The sequence below is a fragment of the Chionomys nivalis genome, chromosome X (assembly GCF_950005125.1).
Source record: "Chionomys nivalis chromosome X, mChiNiv1.1, whole genome shotgun sequence".
Taxonomy (NCBI): Eukaryota; Metazoa; Chordata; class Mammalia; order Rodentia; family Cricetidae; genus Chionomys; species Chionomys nivalis.
Genome location: NC_080112.1, coordinates 48,363,228 through 48,388,839, shown reverse-complemented (window position 1 = coordinate 48,388,839; position 25,612 = coordinate 48,363,228). Strand labels below are relative to the sequence as shown.

Genomic DNA, 25,612 nt, shown 5'->3' with positions numbered 1-25,612 from the left:
AACAATTCATAATGCAAAAATGCATACCAAGATGCGTATAGAAGATGAACAGTTAATTGATTGCCACAGGAAACATAGACATTAGAATTAGATTTCAAGAGAGAAGATATTCTTATAAGGAACCCAGGAAAAATTATGTGGAATGCCTGGTACTTAAGCTAGTTGTTGAAATGTGTTTGGGATTCACAAGGAATGTCTGCCTTTGGAGAATTCAGTTGATTGTCTGCTGTAATTTGTTTCTCTCTAACATTTCATCATGTAGATTGGCAGAAACCGTGATATGGTGGAAGCTTTTCTAAAGGACTAGGATCTGTCTAAGTTTTTTATTGGGTGAAGCAAGTGGTCTGCTATGTTAACAGATTCCAAAAGTTTTCTATCTATTAGTTACAGGATGTTAGTTCTTATACATAGATCGGCAAGGAATCTGGAGGACTTAGCCTAAAATAATTGATCCCTGTACTTTCAATATTCCAATCTCTCCACAGAATTGACATTCTAATTAGTCTCTACAGATGTATCTTCCTTTTTGGAATTTTCATTCATACCATACACTTTGATTCCTACATTAGCCAGTACTTGTAATTGATTTTTTAAAAGCCCCTCTTTTTTCTTCTAAAGAAAGAAAAGAATATGAGGAAATTGGACTGCCAGATAGCAATTGTTCTCTGAAAATGACTGTCCAATTTCAGTCAATTCATAATATGTTAGCTCTTGACTCACACTACTTGCACTGCCAGTGTGGGTGCAGTCATTTTCATTTGCTAGCGTGAGTTTGTGCTGAGTCACAGCAGATTTATATCTCAATTTCCGCATAAGTACAGAGCGGGCCATGTTTACTGAAAATGACTCAGTTACTAAATAAGAGTCTTTACCTCTTACCAATCCCAATATTACTGTGCTATGAATAGTCTTTTGTACTACTCTATCTTTTCTCTAGGACAAATCGATGAAATTCTTCTTTATTCTCTTCCTGATTCTAGTTTTTTTTTTTTTACTTTCACTTACATTGTAACTGCTTATTGTCTTTATTATAGCTCTGTGATTTTGGAATGTTATTTCAGATCAGTTCAGATAGCCATAACAATTATCCTGTTTATTAGTGCAGTTACATTTTCTAAATTTGTTGGATTTCTTTCTTGTGGATAAAGTAATTCTCCAACTGCTCTTACCTAGTCTGTTTGAATTTGTTGCTTCTTGTCTTATTATCCCTTGTTCATTTATCCAACCCATCCCTCGATATAGAGAACCATATTTTTTTCCTTCTTTATACCTTCACTATGTGGTAACTTTTTTCTTTCTGATAGAATGCATCTCTCTTATACTACACAAAACACTCTTAAAACATTTCTTGTGCCGTTGTCTCCCACGGGCCTCCTTCAAAGTCCCTTGTTATGCTTAGTAATATATGTACTTGTCACATTTCTTTCACTGCATTATTTTGTATTTTAAGTCAAAGCTGTCTGTTTATCCACATGAATCATCATTTCTAAAATAGGATGTTCTTCTGAGCTTTGAATCTCTTTTATATGTAGCCTTTGAAGCTATGAGGTCAGCATTCAAATTATGTCTAACTCACCTTTTAATATGTCAGATACTTCCCAATAAGAAGACTTTTCTGCCTTTATAGCTATATTTTCTTTCCATTGTTGATTAGAAGCACTTTTGAAAGTTTTAAAGTAATTCGGTTACTATTATACTTCATTTACCCTGTTTTGTCTGTACATTCTGTAATGTATGACTTTCTCCTATAAATCTAGGCAATTGACATCTGTGATCCAAACCCAGTCATGATGCTAATGCTCTGTGTCTACATGTATGAAAGGTTACCTACATATCTCCCGAAGAAGGTGGTGGCATTCTCTTGCACTCTGTATGACGTTGTACTGGGACAGGTAAGAGGATCTTTGGAACCAACCTTACTAATCCACCTACAGTTCCAAATATGTAAAGGCCTTTAAATGACTACTAGAAATTAAAACAGAAGTTCTATTTGTGTAGAAGTTCGAGAATCATAGAATGTTGAAAACAGCAAAGAAAGACAGTGTTCTTTGGTAAAACACAGATTGCAGTTATTTTCTGTGATTATTCACATAAAACTGAAGTTTGCTTTCAAACAAACTGATGATAAAGTTGAAAAGAACATTATTGTCAGCAAATTGGTCAAAAAACCTTTCTGTCATATCTATTGTGAAATACTGACACTGTTTGTCACTATTAAAATGTCAGGGCTAGCTGTGGAAGTTCCAGAACTGTAAATCAGAAACAGTTCATAATGAATCTGCTGTGGCCTTCAATGTCTTCTTCCAAAAACAGAATGTTACTCAATTCTCTGAAACTTAAAAACATATGATATTCTAATATGTGAAATATGCATACATGTACATACAAATATATATATATACATGTGGCACATACACGTAAGTGCATTCATATATTATAAAACTCATCAACAAAATTTTCTTACTAAGTTATAAATGATATCTGTATGTTGTTAAACAATATGGGTACTTAAATCCTTATGGTATACTAAAGTCAGAAATCATTAGCATTAGTACACTTATTCTGATAGTTTCCAAAATTTTTGTAAACTAAGGTTAATTTTCTCATTCTCCAAATCTTTATCACATTATTTATGATTTACTGGAGCTATACATGCCATTGTTTTCACAATTCAAATACCTGGACTTCTGATTCAAAGTTCAATTTTAGCACTCTAACTTGGCCAATAATACCCTTTATTAAATCCTCCTCTTTTCATAGTTTTCTAGAAGGTTATTAAAAAACATATTCATGATACTTGTTTAAAATTATAAGGCAGAGTTACACAAAAGTTGTTTAAAATGATAACCTCGACTTTTTATAGACTTGCCATTGTAGGTAATTGAGACTAACTCTGAATATAGAAAGGAAAAACAAGAGTTTCTAAGCAAGGTGATAAAAGATGATCAATAAATGAAGAATTACTAAGTGGAAACAGCAGGACTAAACGAAGATTCTGGCTACTAGGGTTCTTGCAGGGAAGAGGATCAAACATTTGCTGAGGAAGATTAAAGGAAAAGGAGTGGGGTCTTTTATAAAGGATGATCAGATTCCAGAAATAGAAGATTCTGAATAAAGTGAGTTATCAAGAATCTTCCTAAAATTTTGTTCTTGAGAACATGCTCAAAAATATGAGGCTGAGATAAAACTGAACTTAAAAGGGCTGAACTAGAATTCAATCTGGGAGAAGATCCCCATCCTTCTTGTTTATGTTTGCATAGAACTTACATATTGATACTTGTTTAAGGTAGCCAAAGATTAACGATGTTACTTCTAGAAAAAATTTCCAAAGTGATAAAATAGACACCAGAGGAGAACTGTGTAGGCTAGCAATGAAATAAATAGCAAGGCCAACAGATCAGCATGTGAACAATAACACTGATTTCCAGGAGTCCTGTTCTGCTTATTTATTTTCTAATACATATTCATTACTTTGACAAATTATACATGTGTATAATATATTCTGATTAATCTTTTCTCCATTCCCTCTTTTATCCCTCCCCAGCCCTCAACCTTCTCTCATCCCTATCAGTTCTACCAAGCTTGATGAGGTTTGCTTTAGTTTTGTAACCAATTTAGTTTAACCATGGTTATCTTTGCTATCATTGGATGGGTACTGTTCCCTGGAGCCTGATGGAGTCATGAGTGGGTACACTACTAAAGACAATGACTCCCTTTTTCATGAATTTATTAGTAGCAAATAATTCACTAGTGAGGGGTAGGGCCTCTTGAGCCTCTTCATTCTTGTGGCAAACTCAGTGCCTGCATCTGCAGCTGCTGCCAGTTATGATCACAGAGACTATATCTTGCCAAGAATATGGCATTTCACAGTTCTCCATGTCTCCAAGTTTTTACATTCTTTCCTGTCTGCTCTTCTTCAAGGTTTCCTGAGACTTAGGATATTTTGCTTAGGGTTGTATGTTCATCTATCACTTATTCTCAGCACCATGTGCAGTCATGCATCCCTGAATTCACTCATTCCTGGCACAAGTTGGTAAGAATGTTGATGCCTTTTTATCTCCTACAACCTCCACAGCAACTCAAGCTATTATAGCCTGCCAATAGGCAGAAAACAGGTTCCCCTGCTACCAGTGCAATGTTAGTGAGCTCTCACTAGCTCAGGTCAGCTGTTTCTGTGGGCATCACCATGATGAACTTGACCCCTTTGCTCATATTATCACTCCTCCCTCTCATGCACTGGTCTCTGGTGACAGTGTTTCACTGTAGATCTTTGTATCAGCTTTTGTCAGTTGCTGGGTCCTCTCCACTGTTGCTTAGATCCTTAGCTGGGTTCATCCTTGTGGGTTTCTGCTAATTTCCACAGTGCCATGTTTCTTGCTAGCCTTTTAATGGCTCCCTTAGCCAAGATATCTCTTTCCTTTCTCTCCCTCTCTGTCTTTCCCCTTCTTGACCATCCATTCCCTCATGTTCTCCTCCTGTTTTCCCTTCTCCCCTCCCTTCCCACCCTCTTTTCTTCCCCCCATACTCCAATTTTTCAGGAGATCTTGTCAGTTTCCCCTTCCTGTGGAATCCATGTATGTCTCTTAGAGTTATCCTTGAATGTGGGGGGTAGTTGCGAGGCTTGAACAGTCTGTGGGGCTACTGACAGTGGGACCAGGATTTAACCTTAGTGCTTGAACTGGCATCTTGGAGCTCATTGTCTTTGGAGGGAGACCTTGTTCTGCCTAGATATAGGGTGAGGGTCTTGGTCTTGCTGTGAAATAAAGTGTCAGACTTTGTTGACTCCCCCTGGGAGTGGATGGGGAGGTGGGGTGGAGGGAAGAGTGGAATGGTTGGAGGTGAGGGAATGGAAACAGAGATAGCTATGAAAATAAGAAAATATTGTATTTACAAATCTTAGGAGGGGGGAGGATCTTGGACTTTCCACAGGGCAGGGAACCCTTGACTGCTCTTTGGACTGGGCGGGGGGGGGGGGAGTGAGGGGAAGGAGAGGGAAATGGGAGGAGGTGGAAATTTTTAATAAAAAATAAATAAAATCTCCCGCATTTGGAAGAAACTTAACCCACAAACATATGAACACCTGATTTTTGATAAAGGAGCTAAATGTATTCAATGGAAAAAAGAGAGCATCTTCAACAAATGGTGCTGGCAGAACTGGTTGGCAACCTGTAGAAGAATGAAAATAGATCCATATCTATCACCATGCACAAAACTCAAGTCCAAATGGATTAAAGACCTCAATATCAGTCTGAACACACTGAACCTGATAGAAGAAATATTGGGAAGTACTCTACAACATATGGGTACAGGAGATCACTTCCTATGTTTATCCCCAGCAGCACAGACATTAAGGACAACATTGAATAAATGGGACCTCCTGAAACTGAGTAGCTTCTGTAAAGCAAAGGACACTGTCACTAATACAAAAAGGCAACCCACTGACTGGGAGAAGATCTTCACCAACCCTGCAACAGACAAAGGTCTGATCTCCAAAATATATAAAGAACTCAAGAAACTAGACTTTAAAATGCTAATTAACCCAATAAAAAAATGGGGCACTGAACTGAACAGAGTATTCTCAACAGAAGAAATTCAAATGGCCAAAAGACACTTAAGGTCATGCTCAACCTCCTTAGCGATAAGGGAAATGCAAATTAAAACAACTTTGAGATACCATCTTACACCTGTCAGAATGGCTAAAATCAAAAACACCAATGATAGCCTTTGCTGGAGAGGTTGTGGAGAAAGGGGCATACTCATCCATTGCTGGTGGGAATGCAAACTTGTGCAACCACTTTGGAAATCAGTGTGGCGATTTCTCAGGAAATTTGGGATCAACCTACCCCAAGATCCAGTAATACCACTCTTGGGAATATACCCAAGAGATGCCCTATCATATGACAAAATTATCTGTTCAACTATGTTCATAGCTGCATTGTTTGTAATAGCCAGAACCTGGAAACAACCTAGATGCCCTTCAATGGAGGAGTGGATGAAGAAAGTGTGGAATATATACATATTAGAGTAATACTCAGCGGTAAAAAACAATGACTTCTCGAATTTTGCATGCAAATGGATGGAAATAGAAAACACTATCCTGAGTGAGTTATCCCAGACCCAAAAAGAGGAACATGGGATGTACTCACTCATAATTGGTTTTTAGCCATAAATATAGGACATTGAGCCTATAATTCACAATCCTAGAGAAGCTAAATAAGAAGGTGAACCCAAAGAAAAACAGTTATCCTCCTGGATATTGAAAGTAGACAAGATTGCTGGGCAAAAATTGGGAACTGGGGGGTGGAGTGTGATGGGGGAAAGGGGAGATGTGGAGAGACAAGTGAGAAGGGAAGGATGGGGAGAGCTTGGGGGAATGGGAGGGTTGGGATAATGGAAGGATCGATATGGGAGCAGGGAAGTATATATCCTAACTAAGGGAGCCATCTTAGGGTTGGCAAGAGACTTGACTCTAGGGGGGGTCGCCGGTGTCCAGGGAGATGTCCCCAGCTGGTACCTTGGGCAACTGAGGAGAGGGAACCTGAAATGACCCTATCCTATACTGATGAATATCTTACATATCACCTTAGAACCTTCATCTGGCGATGGATTGAGGTAGAGACAGAGACTCAATTTGGAGCAACGGTCTGAGCTCTTAAGGTCCAAATGAGGAGCAGAAGGAGGGAGAACATGAGCAAGGAAGTCAGGACCACGAGGGGTGCACCCACCCACTGTGACAGGGGAACTGATTTATTGGGAGCCCACCAACGCCAGCTGGTCTGGGACTGAATAAGCATGGGTTGAAACTGAATTCTCTACACATGGCGGACAATGAAGGCTGATGAGAAGCCAAGGACAATGACACTAGATTTCGATCCTAATACATGAACTGGCTTTGTGGGAGCTCAGCCTATTTGGATGCTCACCTTCCTGGACCTAGATAGAAGGACCTTCGTCTTCCCGCAGGGCAGGGAATTTGGACTGCTCTTCAGTATCGAGAGGGAGGGGGAATGGTGTGGGAGGAGGAGAAGAGGAGTGGGGATAGGGGGAGGGGAGTGGGGGGAGGGGGCAATATTTGGGAGTAGGGGAGGGAAATGAGAAACGGGGAGCAGGTGGAAATTTTAATTAAAAAAGAATAAAATAAAGAAAGAAAGAAAATCAAAAAAAAGAAAAAAGAAAGAAAGTTCAATAGAAAAATATAATAAAAAAGAAAATAGGGAGAAGTCTTATTCTTTTTAGTCAGTGAGTATAGAAACTATGTTCCGTCTTAATTGGGGGAGCCATTATGGGGTTTGCAAGAAGCCTGACTCTAGAGAAATTCCCTGGAATCCACAAGGATGGCCCCAGCTAAGACCCTAGGAGTCTTAATGGAGAGGGTGCCCAAACTGGCATTGCTGTGCATTTAGATTGATGATTATCTTAAATAACACTATAGAACCTTCATCCAGCAACGGATGGAAATGGAGGCAGAGTCCCATATCGGAGCACTGGACTGAGCTCCCAAGGTCCAGTTGAAGAGTAGAAGGAACAAGACTAGGAACAAAGAGGTCAAGACCATGAGGGGTTCATCCACTGAAGCAGTTTAGCTTAGCTAGTAGGATCTCACCAATTCCAGCTGGACTGAGAAGGAACAAGCATAGGACCAAACTAGTCCCTCTGAATATGGTTGACAGTTGTATGGCTGGGGCAGACTGAGGGGCCAATGATAATGGCACTGGGATTTGTCTCTACTGCATGTACTGGCTTTTTGGGATCCTAGTCTCTTTGGATGCATACTTTCCTAAGCCTGGATGTAGTAGGGTGGGCCTTGGACCTTCCACAAAGCAAAGTGCCTTACCCTCTCTTTGGATTAGAGGGGGATGGGGTGGGAGGATATGTGGAAGGAATGGGAGGAGGGGAGGGAGTGGGAATTTGGATTGAAAAAAAAACTATGTTCTGCCCTAAAAGACATTCAAGTTGATGACAAAAGACAAAAGGAAACTGTCCTCTTCAATCTCAGGACAACCAAAGAATACTTAATTAAGTATATTTTATTATATGTTGTTTAAATTTGTAGTCAGCTGAAAGTGGTCTAGTGTAGACCAAATGGAAGCGGCTTCAATGTTTGGAATACAAGATTGCTAACTGCATTTTTTACACCAAAGTTACCTGGCAGATGAGCCCTCTCTTTTGATTTTGTTAGTTTTAAGCCAGAAATGAATAGCTAATTGTATTCCCTGCCATCAGTTTTCTCTTTAGCTTTGCAGCTAACTTAAAGGTCTCATTATTGGTTCATCTTTAACCTGAAAGTTACAAGCCCCAAGCTGTTCTTCTATTCTCTTTTTCACTACACTGTGACGTAGATTTTGAGGGTTGCCAGCTGGAAGGTTAGCATTGAAAGCTTCATTCTGTTTCTTTCATTGTGTTCTGAGATTCTGTCCTTTCTTCCATGTCTCCAACTCCTTATCCCATCTTTCTGTCTTATTTTCCTGAAATTCTATCATATTTGCATACACTTTATTTTAACCTTTTTTCAATAAATACAAGCCCCTAATAATGAAGTCACTGCCTTCCTCCTCCTCATCCTCCTCCTCCTCCTCCTCTTCTTCTATTTTCATATTCTCCATGTTTCTAGTTCAGGTAATACCTAGTTAAACTCCTTTCGAACCTGGGCACAACCATTTCTATCCTGGATATATCCTCAAAATTAAACTCCTTGGGGAACATTCTTCACTGATCTGAAAGACTCTCCTTTTGTGGAAACTAAACTATGCCAATTTTGCTAAAAATCTCCTGAAATTTTTCCAAATAAAAATTAAATCCAAGTTGCTAGTTTGGGGACTTAGAATTGTCATATAAAATATTAGAGGTCCTTCTTCAATTTGATAAATCTTAATGATAGATAGAAGTGCTGTCATTAAACACCCAGACTACACACCAGTAGTTTTGTAGTTTACATGGTGGTTTGCACCTATCATCACTTGGGAGGCTGAACTGGAATCAAATCATTTCCAGGCCAGCCTGGGCTATGTAGTAAGGTCCTGTCCAATATACATGTAAATTCTAATACTTTTTTATACCTTCCAGTTAATGTAGTATGCATTATGATGAGTATGTTCATATGCACTAACTGTTTAACTTTAAGAAATGGTGTAGGTTTTAATCTTCTTTGTACCATCTTTGCTGTCTACATAGATATTACTGAAGAATCCAAGCTTGAAAATTTTAGTGTATACAGCTACAATTGTTGGAAGAGATGCTGCTGACTTTTCTCTCGCCCAGACAGGGAATGTTATAACAATTGCCCCAAAGTAAGTGTTTTAAAAGTATCCTAACTTATTTAACTTGTAAAATAAAAACATTTATTATTAAAATATGACTTCAACTATTCTAAATTGATGGTTATGTAATGAAAAACTTTCACTCAAATAACATGTTTATATTTCTGAGATTCCTCTTTAATTTTGTCAAAACAGTCCTAACACTACATTGCAGCTAATTTTATGCAAGTATTTAATTTTGACTTCCTTTATGTGTATATGGGCCAGTGTGTTAAAATTATAATTTTTTTACACAGCATAACTATGTTTTATGAAGGGAATGCAACTAGTACATACTAACATATAATTTTATAATATACATATTACATTATGTGTAATTTCTGATTATCACAGCAACATAGGTTCATGACAGAAATTTAGAAACTATGGAAGAATAAAAAACAAAATAAGTAAAAGTTTTAAAATTCTGCTTCCAAAAACCACTGATGTTACTATATTTTTTATCCTCTTAATAGTTATTGTGCTTATATAGATGGTAGATAAATATCTAGGTGGATATATATGAATGTTCATATGATCCTACTTGTGACATATAAGTTACATTATTCATTTTTTCAAATCTATTCAGTAATGTTGTATACTCATCTATGCACTATAGAATGGATAATTCAGGAGATTAAAAATTATATACTTTGATCCAATTACTGTGTCCCATAAGCCTAAAACAGTTCCTGATACACTAGAAATTGTCTGTCTGTCTGTCTGTCTGTCTATCTATCTAGATATATAAATTAAAATGAGTGATTTATTGAATTAATGGACTCTAAGCAGTATATAGAAAATTTTTAATTCAATATGGTATTCTTGCATCCAATTCTAGCTTCTACACCCCAGAAATGACTATGATATGAACAGCTTTTTATTTTCAATGAAATTCCAGCCCCCGAGTCTTGTATAATAGTCCATCTGAACAAAATTTAAATTAGTGAGAATATATCAATATAAAAGCCCTCATGTTGTACGTAGCCTGTGATTTTCCCTACAAGATATAGTTTGTGTATTTCTGTTGATTTTTACATACACTTACTCACCTTGGTTTTGCTTCTACCTCATCTCAATCATTAATCAGTGGTTCCACAGACTATGCCAATTAGGCAAGTTTTGACAACAAAGGAAAGTATTCCTATATTCATTATTAACATTTTTACCTTGAAAGAGTTTATAATAAGTAATAATTTATAGGACAGAATAACTGAGTTGTATATATAATGATAGTTATGCCTAAAGCCAGAGTTAAAATCAGTAGTAAAAAAAAAAAAATCAGTAGTAAATTATTCCTGGTATTTATCATTTGTTTTCAGTTGTGTAAACCCAGCTTATTCTTAATTCAAAGTCTGTTACTTACCTGTAAAGAGAAAGGAAAAAGTGCTGCATTTTGTCCTTGCACAAGAGAAAACCAAAAGACAACAAAGTTGACTGCATATTAGAGGGGAAGAGGCAATTTCATAGTACTATGGTACCATTTTGTACCCTATAACTATTCTAAAGAACTTAAGTTAGCAAGTCTCTGAGCTCATCACAAACCATGAGGCTGGGATAGCTTCAAAGAAATATTCTTGGGCTTCATAATACTCCACTTCTTTTGTTTCAAAAGGATCTATGTGCTTCCTTTTAAGCTGTTAAAATTTGGCACAGTGACGTATTTTTTCTGGAAATGGGTAAATAGAATCTTGTCTACAGCTATTAGATGACATATTATAATACATGTTAAAAATGAAAACATGTGAATATATTTTCTTTATTTTATCTTCTAATTGATTTTTGTCAAATAATTAACATACTGCTGCTCTTTATATAAATTGTCTTTTATTTCAATAAAATGTAAATGTTTCCTCTTTTATTTTTTATTAAATAGAAACCAAATTGTCCTCTATGTGAAATTTTTAAGTCGCTTCCTCCATCCTACTGAAGCTACACTATTATTAATTTCAAAACCTAAGGGTGGAGTAGGAGGCAGTACTATGGCCTTTGCTCTGAAAGGAGAAGTACTAAATTTTAAAGCAATTGTAAGTCAACTATACTTCTTTTATCTACTTTTGCTCCTGTTCCTGAGACCCTGTAATGTCACACCATGATAGTCTTTCCTGTTTGTCTCTAGTCAGATCTTAGTCCTTTAGTCTTTGCCATCAAACCTTGAAATTAAGGTTTGGGGATGAGGTTGCTGAAAGTTTGAATGTGATTCAAAAAATATTTGTCTGCTGCGGACATTGATTAATTTTTAATTTTATTTATTTTGTGTGTGTGCTGTACATGTGCTTATACATGTAAATGCTTGCACATCTATGTTAGCACATGTGTGCCATTTTGCATGTGTGCCACAGCATGACGTAGGGCAGACACTGCTTGCAGAAAGTGTATTCTGCAGATTGAATACAGCTTTAAAGACTTGGCAGCAAGCACCTTTACATGCTCAATCATCTTTCTAACTGGGCATTCATCAGTTTATCTGGAGTGTTCTCTATAGCCAATTAATTTTAAAGTTCATGTTAATACTATATTTATTGCAGGATTATAATGTTCTTGACTGAATTCTACATTTTCATATCTCAGAAGATGGGAAAGAAATATATTGGAAACTTTATAAACATATTGTTTAAATATTATTTGCTACCATGAGAAATGGAAAAGTCAAGGACATTTATTGTTTCCAGGTTTCTATGTTTATTATAAAATACAATACAAAACAAAACTTTTGACTGTGCAAAACCAGAGAATAAAGTACAAAGAATGACTCTAGACGTATTAAGTGGTAGCCAGATATTAGAAAAGATCACCAAGATGCTCATATAGACAGACTGACTTACTGGGCAGTGATGTGCCAAGCAAAGTGTGGCTATTTCTCACAATGATACATTGTTTTCTTCCAGTGTCCTCTTTAATAATGAACTCTTCATATCTCTCAACTCTTTCACATATATTCCCTGAAGGAATGCATTATTTTGTTGCATGAATTTGAGTGGGATTGCTGATTTGATACCTTCATTAACCTTAGGAAGGGAAAGTAAACTTGAAAACTGAATGCCTGAATACTGTGCAACTCTGAGTACACTCCACTCTTCCCACTCAATTCAAAAGAAAGTAGATTACTTTATAATGGAGAAAATATTTAAAACAAGCACAGCTATCCTACAACTGTAAAATTTAAAGAAAGAATTAATTTGTAAGTTTTATTTATTATCTGTGCTATTATTACAAACATGTCATTATAACCAGGAAAATATGAACATAAATAAACCAGAATTCATATACATTCTACAAAGGTACATACACCTCTTTTTGTTTTACTTAGGTCATAGATACAAATATCATATATATATATATATATATGTATATATGTATATATATATATATTTGCAGATATAAATCATGTTTTATCATTCCTAAAATCATTATCTGTTTATTTATGAAATCAGTTTGGAGTTCAATTTAAGAGGCATTCAAAGCAAATATTTTAATTGCTAGCACATTATTGTGGATGAGTAGAAGATAAGTATTTCTTATCCTATCTGAGCAAAATATCTGTGGAGAAAATAATTTCATTAATTATTGTAATAATCAAGTAGACAGTAGGTTTTTGAGGTGGCATTTATTAATCAAAAATATTCTGGGTTTTGGCATTATTTTATATTGTGATATTTTTTACTTTAGGATATTTTAAAATGCAAATCTCCATGTTATCAATGGAAAGAAGTCAGTGTAAATGTGAAAAATCCCTTTTCATCAGGTGGAGATTTTCAGTAAGTCATTGTTTACCTGTAAATTTATTGCAGTTCACGATCTATATTCAAGAAAAATAATTGTCCTTTCCTCTTTAACATGATTCTTGTGAGGAAAAAATTGCATATCCTTATATTCTTTATATTCCTATGAACTGGGACTGCAATGCCTGCAACAAGTCTAAGTCAGATGAATCCTGGCCAGAAATGAAATAGAATTAGACACAAAGTCTCATCTCTATCTAAGATACTATTTGTGATTGATATCTTTTTAAAGAATGAAAATTGTTTAATTTATTTCATTTTGAATTTAATTTTATTTTCTATATAAATATTTCCCATATTTTTGTTTGAGGTCTTCCCCTTTTCCCTAATATATCTTTGGAGTCATAGAAGGATAAGTGCAGTATGAATTTAGGTTACAGATGATGAGAAAAATGAAACTTTTGTGGTTATCTGAACTTTTTATGTGACAATTGGAAATAATTCTTTTTGTATTTATTTCAGTGTCATTCTTGTGGAATCCACAACACTTATATATTTGCCATCACAAGTAACTGAATCTTCAAAAGCTGCTGTGATGCCTGAGTAAGCGGCTTTGAGTTTTACTACTTTATAAATAATACCAATCAAAATTTCCACTTTCTCCCCTTCTACCACTTCCCCTCCCACTCCCTCACACACCTTTCCCCTTCCCCCTCCAGTCCTGAGAGAGGGCAAGGTACCCTGCCCTATGTTGTAGGAAGGCCAGCTTTGATTTTATACTCATACTGTGGCAGTAGGAGAGTTCCTAGGCAGGTAGCCTACACGTTCTTCTAGCTGACATGGCCTGTGTTTGCATAGGGGATCTCCCATTATTTTTTAAAGATAACACACAAGTATTCTTTAAAATATTTGATTAAGCTGGGCTGTGGTGGTGCATGCCTTTAATCCCAGTATTCCTGAGTCAGAGGTAGGTGGATATTAGTGAGTTCAAGGCTAGCTTGGTCTACAAAGTGAGTTCCAGGACAACCAGGGATGTTATACAGAGAAGCCCTGTCTCAAAAAACAAACAACAAAAAATGATAATATAGTTCTAGAGTTTTATATTTTTTAGAATTTGCCTGAATTATACATTCTGTCATAAATTTTACTTAAATGGCTTTAAAATAGTTTTCATATTAACAGTGGAAACTTATACTGTGATATTTTAGAGTCAGATTTCTGTTCAGTGTTGTAGTATCTGAGCATAAATAACACAAAATCATTTAAAAAATTAATGAGTGGGAGAATTCAGTTTACTTACCCAGATACTGGAACAATTGAATTCTAGTGACTGTTTACTTTATGATTTATAGATAACTGTCTGAATGCTGTGTCCTCAAATATTTTTCATATGACCATTGATACATTCCCACCCCTTTTTAAAGAAACGTATACATATGGAGAATAAAATAAACCCAAAACTTGATTCTCTTATATACCGTCTCATGCTGCATAAAATGTAGATTTGGACTTTATTGGCTACTTGGCTTAAATAGAACCTTGGATATCTGCTGTAACATCATGAAGACTCTAATAAAGATCTTGGTAACTCTTGTTCAGAATACTTTGAAGGTAGGGTATAAGCTTTAGAGCTACCTTTCAAGCTCAGAAGATTATCAACTCAATGACTTTTTAACAATTTTATATGAGAAGACCTGTTTACCAGAACTGAAAATTAAAATGTCATTCATCTATATTTCAAAAATAATTTCCATTTCCTCATTGACCAATGAATTAATAAGAAGTATTGTTTGATCAAAAATTTGCCTACAATTTATCCTATTTTGATAATATTTTCTCCAAGTTTAGAAAGCTTTCAAAATGCTCCTGATGAAACATCTCTAGCAGGCATCTGTTAATAGCTAGAAAAAAAAATTAAAAGGCTGTGTACCAGTAGTAACAAAAAGACAGGTAGATACTATTTCATTTCACTTTGGGCTACCAAGACACTAATTTTTTTTATTAAAATTTTTTATTAAAAATTTCAGCCTCCTCCCTGCCTCCCTTTTCCCTCCCCCTGCCCCCACTCCCACACCCCACTCCCCTCCGCCTCCCTCTCCAATCCAAAGAGCAGTCAGGGTTCCCTGCCCTGTGGGCAGTCCAAGGTCCTCCCCCCTCCATCCAGATCTAGGAAGGTGAGCATCCAAACAGGCTAGGCTCCCACAAAGCCAGTAAATGCAGTAGGATCAAAACTCAGTGCCATTGTCCTTGGCTTCTCAGCAGCCCTCATTGTCCACCATATTCAGAGAGTCCGGTTTTATCGAATGCTTTTTCAGTCCCAGTTCAGCTGGCCTTGGTGAGCTCCCAATAGATCAGCCCCACTGTCTCAGTGGGTGGGTGCCCCCTTCACAGTCTTGACTTCCTTGTTCATGTTTTCCCTCCTTCTGTTCCTCATTTGGACCTTGGGAGCTTAGTCCAGTGCTCCAATGTGGGTCTCTGTCTCTCTCTTCATCCATCGCCAGATGAAGGTTCTATGGTGATATGCAAGATATTCATTAGTATATAGGATTGGGCCATTTCAGGCTCTCTCTCCTCAGCTGCCCAAGGACCTAGTTGGGAAAATCTCTCTGGACCTCTGGGAACCCCTCTAGAGTCAAGGCTCTTGCCAACCCTAAAATGGCTCCCTTAATTAAGATATATACTTCCCTGCTCCCATATCCATCCTTCCATTATCCCAACCCTCCCATTACCCCAAGCTCTCCCCATCCTTCCCTTCTCACTTGTCTCTCCACATCTCCCCTTTCCCCCATCCCACTCCACCCCCCAGTTCCCAATTTTTGCCCAGCAATCTTGTCTACTTTCAATATCCAGGAGGATAACTGTTTTTCTTTGGGTTCACCTTCTTATTTAGCTTCTCTAGGATTGTGAATTATAGGCTCAATGTCCTATATTTATGGCTAAAAACCAATTATGAGTGAGTACATCCCATTTTCATCTTTTTGGGTCTGGGTTACCTCACTCAGGATAGTGTTTTCTATTTCCATCCATTTGCATGCAAAATTCAAGAAGTCATTGTTTTTTACTGCTGAGTATTACTCTAATATGTATATATTCCACACTTTCTTCATCCATTCTTCCATTGAAGGGCATCTGGGTTGTTTCCAGGTTCTGACTATTACAGATAATGCTGCTATGAACGTAGTTGAACAAATACTTTTGAAGTATGATAGAGCATTTCTTGGGTATATTCCCAAGAGTGGTATTTCTGGGACCTGGGGTAGGTTGATCCCAAATTTCCTGAGAAACCGCCACACTGCTTTCCATAGTTGTTGCACAAGTTTGCATTCCCACTAGCAATGGATGAGTGTACCCCTACTCCACATCCTTTCCAGCAAAGGCTATATCATTGATGTTTTTGATTTTAGCCATTCTGACAGGTGTAAGGTGGTATCTCAAAGTTGTTTTGATTTGCATTTCCCTGATCGCTAAGGAGGTTGAGCATGACCTTAAGTGTCTTTTGGCCGTTTGAACTTCTTCTGTTGAGAATTGTCTGTTCAGTTCAGTGCCCCATTTTTAATTGGGTTAATTAGCATTTTAAAGTCTAGTTTCTTGAGATCTTTATATATTTTGGAGATCAGACCTTTGTCTGTTGCAGGGTTGGTGAAGATCTTCTCCCAGTCAGTGGGTTGCCTCTTTGTCTTAGTGACAGTGTCCTTTGCTTTACAGAAACTTCTCAGTTTCAGGAGGCCCCATTTATTCAATGTTGCCCTTAATGTCTATGCTCCTGGGATTATATGTAGGAAGTGTTCTCCTGTGCCCATATGTTATAGAGTACTTCCCACTTTCTCTTCTATCAGGTTCAATGTGTTCAGACTGATATTGAGGTCTTTAATCCATTTGGACTTGAGTTTTGTGCATGGTGATAGATATGGATCTATTTTCATTCTTCTACAGGTTGCCAACCAGTTCTGCCAGCACCATTTGTTGAAGATGCTCTCTTTTTTCCATTGTATACTTTTAGCTCCTTTATCAAAAATCAGGTGTTCATAGGTTTGTGGGTTAAAATCCAGATCTTCTACTCGATTCCATTGATCAACTTCTCTGTTTTTATGCCAATACCAAGCTGATTTCAATACTGAAGCTCTGTAATAGCGTTTGAAGTCAGGGATGGTAATGCCTCCAGACGTTCCTTTATTGTATAAGATTGTTTTGGCTATCCTGGGTTTTTTGTTTTTCCATATAAAGTTGATTATTGTCCTCTCAAGGTCTGTGAAGAATTTTGATGGGATTTTAATGGGAATTGCATTGAATCTATAGATTGCTTTTGGGAGAATTGCCATTTTTACTATGTTGATCCTCCCAATCCAAAAGCAAGGGAGATCCTTCCATTTTCTGGTATCCTCTTCAATTTCTTTCTTCAAAGACTTAAAGTTCTTACCAAGACACTAATTTTATAAAAGAATGATGTTTGTCGATGAATTTCTAGACTTGTGATCATTAAATATAATAGAATTTTTACAAACCATACAATTTTAACTAAATTATTTACAGATTTCTCCAACAATCAAAATAATACTTCTTAAGTCCACCATGTTTTCTGTCATTATCATGAGCTGCATATTGATCTTAGCTTATCTAAGTTTAGGAAAAGCTGCTAAGGATGAGGCAGCTTGCAAATTTTTCCAAAGGCTTTTTTTATTATTTCTTTCTGACAAAATACACAAAGGAAAGAGATATGAAGCTCAGATCCATATACTTTTCTACATACTATGATAAAAATTATTGAAAGACTAGAGATTGCAAATATTAAACAAAATGAACCTTTAGATTGTCTGTAGGTTTTAGTCAGTAATTCTGCTTTGGTATCCATTATCAAAGAGATGATAGTGGAGCCATATATGAAGAAATAAGATACAATCTTTGTAACGCTTTTTACTCTCGTTATGAAGTGTATTTTACATGGGAAAGTATTTAGCTATTATACCCAGGACAGCTGTAAATTAAAGTATCTATCAAATGCTTAAATTATACAAAATATTAAAAGTTCCTTTCTTTTTAACAAAAGATAGCATAGTACTTAAATTTCCTACCAAATGTGTATTAGTAGAACTAAAACACAGAATAATTATAAAAGTGGGAAATAATATCAGCAAGAATATGTTTCTAAGAAAGTGTTATTTATAATATTCAAATGAAACAAAAGTAGTGGAGGCATTTATGATAATGTGGAAATAAGATTTTGCAGGGTCAAATTTATGTGTATATCTGTAAATAATAAATATTTCCTGATAGCTTAGTGATCAAGATAATCATAAATACTAACAGAGAGCTAATATGGGTGGAGCTTATGACTGTGTTTTACATCAAACATATGAAGAGAGAAGTTCTCTCAGATTATGATTTGCTCTATCATTTCTATGAGTGAAACTGATATTTGAAAACTGTTATGTATCCCACATTTATAAAAATGGCACAAACATGGAAATAATTATAGAGATTTTTTTCCATGGAAAGGAAATTTGTTTTACAACCTCTTTGGGAGAAAATTTCTGCTTATCCCTGACATGCACCCCATTTTTCTCACTATTTAAAAATTAAAGAGGCCAGTTTTACTAATATTTATAGCTAATGTTAGACATTTGGTCAAATGGGCCCTTAATTCCAACACTAGGGAGACAGAGAGAAGAAGATCTCTATGAATTCTGTGTCATCCTGACTTAAATAGTAAGTTGCAGGCAAGTAAGGCAGTGAGAACCTGTCTCAAAGAAAGGGTAGAAATATGAAAAATTGGATTTCTTTCTTTTCTAATTTTTGAGTTTTTAAAACAAAATAAGCACCACATATTATAGATAGCAATAATTACCAAATATCTACAATATTTAATAAAATAAAACAGTGAAAATTCTTTGTTGTGTAATGTGGATGTTCTTTCCCTCTTCTGACAGTCGTAGTAAGGATAGTGACTATGGTGCTGATCGGAGTTCTTCCCATGCTGAAAATGGCTTAAGAACCTGTGAGTACCTTGGTGAAAGGTTTATTGCTTTTTTTTTTTTTTTTTTTTAACTTGGATCTGATTTGTTTTGTTTTTTGAGACAGGGTTCCTCTGTCTAACAGTCCTGATTCTCCTGGAACTCACTTTGTGGACCAGACTGGCCTCAGATTCACAGAGTTCCTCCTGCCTCTACCTACTGGATGCTGGGATTAAAAGTATGTGCCACCACATCCAATTTGGATCTGATTTTTATGTGGAAAAAAAAAATGAACTGAGATAATACATCAAGGTAGATTTTGACGATAGAACTGCTAGAGATTTCTGGCCAGATGGAGACTGACTTATTGGTTGTCTGTCTTTTCTGTTGAGTACCCTTTTCAGGACTGTGCCCACATCTTTATTTTATCCCTACCTTTGCTTCTACTAGCAAATAGGAAGCATCACTAAATAGCTGATCTTTATGTTGCTTTTGAATTTTATTGAACTCTTTTAACCTATTAGGTACTAGGTATTATTAAGTTTGGAACTGTAAAAATACAGTTTTTTATCTAGTATTATTAAGTAAACACAAGTCTCAAAAAAGATGGGCAAAGTTTCACAAAGGTATCTTAAAAGAACTCCAATTTGACTTTCAGAAGATAATCCTTGTGTTGCTGAAAACCCTATTATTTGAACCTTATATTTAACATGCTCTATTAAAAGTTTGAATATGCTGTGAAAATTTCTTTTAAAAGATGGGTAGAGTGACAGACAGAAAAACTGTTATAGAAATTAACACCACAGTCGATCACAATTACGAACTGTTTGTTCATATAAAATCGGTAAGGTTGGCCTATCATATTACCACATTTTAGTAGAACTTGAGGAATCTATCAACATATTTTAAAACTACTAACAAAAAATATGAATACTTTTGTGTATCTGGTAATTTCCATTTCAAAGGGTTTATTTTCCTTTGTTATATGAATTGTTTCATAGGTCATAAAAACTGAACATTGAAGAGTGACTATATATATATCATATATACATATATGAAATATATATTATATGTGTGAATTATATTCATAATACATATGTGTGTGGGAATTAAATTTAAATAGTACCACAGTCTCCTTTTATGAGAGTATTAAGGAATTTTTAATGTCATGCTTGAGATCAGGGCGCCAATAGTTTTTATTAAAAAGAAGTATGTATTATCATTTTTTTTCAATACAGGGTTTTTTTGTGTATGTAGATTTGGCTGTCATAAAACTGGCTATGTAGATTGGGCTGGGCCTCAAACTTACAGAGATTTGCCTGCCTCTGCCTCCTGAGTTCTGGGATTAAAGGCATGTACCACCATAACCAGACATGTATTATCTCATAATATTATGTTATAGTGGTTTCAATATTTTACACATTCTAAAATGTTAATTATTTATTAAAACAGTAGCTTGCTTGAATAATACTTATATCATTCATCAACTTTTTCTGTGTCCTTTTTCCTTAGCAATTAAGTCTAACTTTATTAGAGAATTCTTCTGTTCAATGCCTACAATTTTCTTGGAAGCCAAAGGATCTTCAAGCCTGGAGATCTACTATCTTCCCTTTGACATGCATGTCCGCTATTGTGCCGTCATCCTAAGCAACAAAGAGGTAAGAACAGAATTATGCTCTGTGCTTATTCCATTAATGGTTGCTTTCATAATGAAGTAATCACTAAAGTCATTTTAAAGCAAATGGGACTCTGGGATATTCATGTTTCTAATCCTCAATTTCCAAGGCAAAATTCTTCTTCTGATGAATACCAAAAAATTCCCATGACTTAGACACAAATTTATGGTCTCCGCATATGCGAGTTTCATGGTAGCAGAACCTCCAGGACTAGCTTTATCTCAGTTTCTGTGAGTCAAAGATCTGGCCTGTTATGCTAAATCCTCTACTTAAGGTCTATGAAATCTTCAGTGAAGGAATTGACCAAGGCTGGCATCTTCTCCGAGTGTTATCTGATGAAGGATCTGCTTCCAACCTCACAACTTGCTGATGAAATTCTTTTCTTTGTGTCTGTGCTTTGTTTAGCTCAGTTCTTCAAACCAACAAAGGAGAGACCAGTTTGGGGCAGGCCAGTGGAGAGAAAAAGGGGAAGAGATGGGAGACTTCCTCTGAGAGACTAATTATTAGATCATGATCTGAGGAGGAAATTTAGAATTCTCTGGGTATATAGCTACATAGCCATGTATATCATCTGTGTTCAGAATATCTAAATAATCAATGATATTCGGAGATAATACTTACCTAGTATCTGTAGAATGAATTTCATGTGAAAAACAGTATATTTTATTAATTATAAGATATACTTTAATCTCACATGTAAAATCACCACTGAGAAACTCCCTTGGTTTTTATCTTATTCAGTACCTAGAATTGGAGCACAGTAGTAGAGGGCTTGTGCAGCATTCCCAAACTTGGATTTTATTTTCAGCAATGGAAAGGAAATTTCTCAGGTTCTACAACATTTTTTTTCTATATAAAAATGTGTGAAAATAACCGTAGTTATTATTTGTTACCATTGATTGTATTAAATGGTCAAAATACCTTTTAAAATTAATTTATAATTAAAGAAAATTAATTTGGAAGAGTAGAATTACAAAATCATTTTTCTTCCTTGAAGTAGATTACAAGAATGTCATCTACCTACATAAATGAATCTAAATTCCTTAAAATATAGTCAAGCACAGTTTGGCATCCTCACTTATTAAAATTTAACTTTGATTATATATATTTTATACTTGCCAGAGGAAACATTAAGATAAAACAGTAATCTTAGAAATGAGTTTCTACCTGTCAGAAAGAGTCCAACAATTTAAAGAGTTTCATTGAATTATAGTTGCCTTTAATTTGTACAGTCAAGTATATTTATAATTATATTAAAATACACTATGTGCTTTACTAGAAATCACACATGCAAACAAGCACAAATGGTTTGCTCCTTTTGTTATTGAATGTGGCTTAACCCACTTCCTATTAAGCTCCACTGTTAATACTGAACTAATTAGGCCTCTATTTGGTAGTTTTCCAGTCATAAAACAAAATCGTTTTTACCAACAGTTTTAAGGAGTACACATTTATTTCACTTTTGTGTGTTTTACTTCAATTTCCAAATGAGATAGGAAATATTTAAATCACTTTGAAGATAAGGATAGTTGTATAAATCATCCATGTTCATAAAAACTTCAGCTTACAGGCAGACTCACAACAGTCCTTAAAGCTGTAGCTATTAGATGGCAGAAGACCACAGAACTTTCAAATATAAAATGGAATTGCAAAGTTTAGAATGGAAGCCATTGCAGAATCAGAACTCAGTCCCTGAGGAATTTCACCCCCTGAATTTGAAAAAACAGGCAGCATACAAACATTACAGATTGCAGCAGCAACCTGACACATTGGTCTGTCTGCATTGTGATTCCCAACACTTGATTTTATTTTATGGAATGGATTCTGCTATGTTCTCATTCTAGAAGCCAAAAAGCATGGATTGAACTGATTTTCATGAGGAAGTTCATAACCTTAGACAGGGATTTTTTTCATTTGAGGAGTGTTAGGCTTTTAATTATAGCCACCTAACACCTATCTTTTCTCCAATTTGCTTATGTTCCAGTACATCATTGCCTTCCTATGGCCACATTTCTTGATTAGAACACACATTTGTTACATGTGATCTCACAGTCTCCTACACATGCTGTCATTTCCGTTCTTTTCATACAGTCATTTAAAATTATTACAGAAAATACAAAATACATACTGTTTTTACAAACATAAACCAAACTAAAGCTTTTTAGCATGTTTATTAAAAGAGACCACTAGAGGAAGAGATAGATTAGAGCTTCCACTTGGATAGTAGCTTTATCAAGAAGTAGAAGATTTAATAGCTTGAAACCAAAGAGATTGAATATCTACGTAGGGCATAATGTAGGAAATCTAATGGAATTTTATGACATAGATTAATGAAGAATCATCTGCAGTCAGATAAGCATCAACTAGACTCTGATCAACTTCTGTCCTTCCTGGTAGAGAGAAAGGGAAGAAACCATTGTAAATGAGTATCTGGCTTTTAGGAACATGGGGCAGAGGAAACTTTGTCCTGTACTTACTTCCTTTTAATTGTCTTCTTCTCAAACTAGTCCTGATTTAAATTGGTCAAAATACGGAGTGTCATATGCTGATATTCTCTACGTCCAACATAGAGAAGAAGCTACAGTAAATTGTCACTTTCTTTTGCCCCCATTTTCAATAACATGACATGAATTATATTCATAGCATGAATATAATGAACTAGGTACCAGTCACCACATACGTTTATTCAATTTTCACTATCTTATACATACAACTGCCTATTTCTGACAAGGCCAATATTTCCCCACTGGGATTTTCTATTGTGTCTTTAGAAGCTCCTTTCTTCCACTTGTTTCCATTTATGCTCTAGGCTTCTAAAGACACCAGTTGTACAGAGAAGGAAAATGAAGCTCAGGGACCTAGTAATCTTCCCTGTATCTTAATAGCTGTTAGCCAAACAAACGACACATGCTCACCATTTTGATTTCTCTGCATAATGCTGGTACTCTTACATTTTTCCCACTTTTATTTTATGAAAATAGATGATATTTAACCTTTTGTACTTTTTATCTAATATCACGTCCTAAAGTACTTTAGATGTTCATAAAATCATTTTGAAAATGCACACTTTTTTTATTTATTTATTTATTTTTTTTGGTTTTTCGAGACAGGATTTCTCTGTGGTTTTGGAGCCTGTCCTGGAACTAGCTCTTGTAGATCAGGCTGGTCTCGAACTCACAGAGATCCCCTTGCTGCTGCCTCCCAAGTGCTGGGATTAAAGGCGTGTGCCACCACCACCTGGCGAATGCACACTTTTAAAACAGTCTCAAGGATGTACATGGTCTGTAATAATGTTGTTACAGGACAGGAACAAAGTTTATTTCATCTTTGCATGATTATTTTAAGATGGCTTCCTAAGAATGTGTATAACGTATTTCTAGGACCTCCTTATTCAACCTATCTGATTTCAATACAAATTTATAGGATGCTAATGTAAAATTCTATGCTTTACTTTTGTCTATATAAAGTAGTATATAGGTTGCTCAGGAAAGTTCCTAGAAAGTGTATATATTTTCACTTTTTCATGACTAATCTTTATATTTTTATGAGAGCTTAAAATTTATTATTATTATATGCTTATGTTTAGATTGGAGATTTGATATATATTATAGAAGGAAAAGGTTTAATACCTTTGCCTTCCAATTTCCTTCCAATGAAGCCACCAAGTCCAATTGACTACAGTATTTCTCTAGAAGAAGGTATGTTACACATGTTTTACTTCATTATACTGACAGATTGTATTATTCCTCACATAGTCATGCAAACATCGTTAAAGCAGTTTTCTCCAATATGCATTCATATTTTAGAAAGCCTCCTTCTAACTCCATTATGTTTGTTTCAATGAAACAACACCATTTGACTAGTTTAAAACGTAATTGATGACTTCTTTATAAATCTATGGTTTCAGTCTTGAGATTTAGTATATGAAATATTAATAAATCCTATTTATTTCTGTTTGGAAATCAAATCTCTATATTCTCAAAAAATGATTTTATTATAATCTAGATTTCTATCTGTATTTCTAATTCTTGACTTCCAGCACTGAAAGAATTTGGTTGTTAATAAAATGAAGTTTTATTTTTTGCCTGAGCTTAAATGGCATCCATTATGTGTTTATTTTTATTCCCCATACCATATCCTTAATTAATGATTTCAATGATCGTAGAAATTAAAAAAAAAAAAAAACTAAGACTAAGTATGAACTCTGACAGAGTCTTGATTGCAAAGAAAAGGGTTTGAGGGAAATGAGTGGTCATTGATTCTGAAAAATCAAGGAGCCTGCCAACAGGGATAATAATGCGTGTTATAGTTTCTGAGGTTGGTAGGAAGAGTATGATTTTTGTCAGTCCATAATGGCACGTTTTAAGAAATCTCTTCTTCGTAGTTAAGAAGATTTGCCCATGTAAGATATTTTATTTTTGTTTTTTTTCTTTGTTTGTTTTTTACTTTGATATCAAATTTGTCCTTGGACACGTCCTATAACTGGAGGGTTTTGCTCTCTTGTGATAGAATAAGTGGATAAGGGACAAGTACCTTACACCATTAACAACAGAAGAATGTGGCCCAGGTGGCATACATGTTTTATTGTTTTAGGAGTGTGAGAATCTGTCCTATCTTGTTTTTGTAATTGTTACTATTACTACTTTATTGGGATCATAGTATACTAAATTTTTGAGCATATTGATATTTTTTCTTCTTTTCTATCCCTATTTTTAATTTTACTTTTTAAAATTAAAAACCAATCTTTTTTCATTGTGTATACAAATCTCTGTTCCCTCTCCTTCCCCTCTTCCCACACCCCACCTTCCCCCTTTTCACCCCTATTTACTCCTCAGATAAAGCACTACTGCAGTAAATCTACCCTTAGAAAATATCAATGAGTATCTTCTTTTTTAAGTCTTATTCTTTAATCAGTTATTTAGAATTAGTAAGAATGTATTATCCCATTTATTTTTCCTCTGCTTAATGAA

At 35.4% G+C, this 25,612-nt stretch overlaps 1 protein-coding gene across 1 annotated transcript in view; it reads left to right on the top strand.

Annotated features, from left to right (window-relative positions):
- Cfap47 (cilia and flagella associated protein 47) overlaps positions 1 to 25,612 on the top strand; it is a 307,853-nt gene that overhangs the window by 140,642 nt on the left and 141,599 nt on the right. Inside the window, 8 exon segments of the mRNA XM_057760135.1 lie at positions 1,758 to 1,892; positions 9,172 to 9,287; positions 11,173 to 11,323; positions 12,966 to 13,054; positions 13,541 to 13,621; positions 18,943 to 19,010; positions 20,479 to 20,624; positions 24,229 to 24,340. Of these exon segments, the coding sequence (XP_057616118.1) occupies positions 1,758 to 1,892; positions 9,172 to 9,287; positions 11,173 to 11,323; positions 12,966 to 13,054; positions 13,541 to 13,621; positions 18,943 to 19,010; positions 20,479 to 20,624; positions 24,229 to 24,340 (898 nt within the window).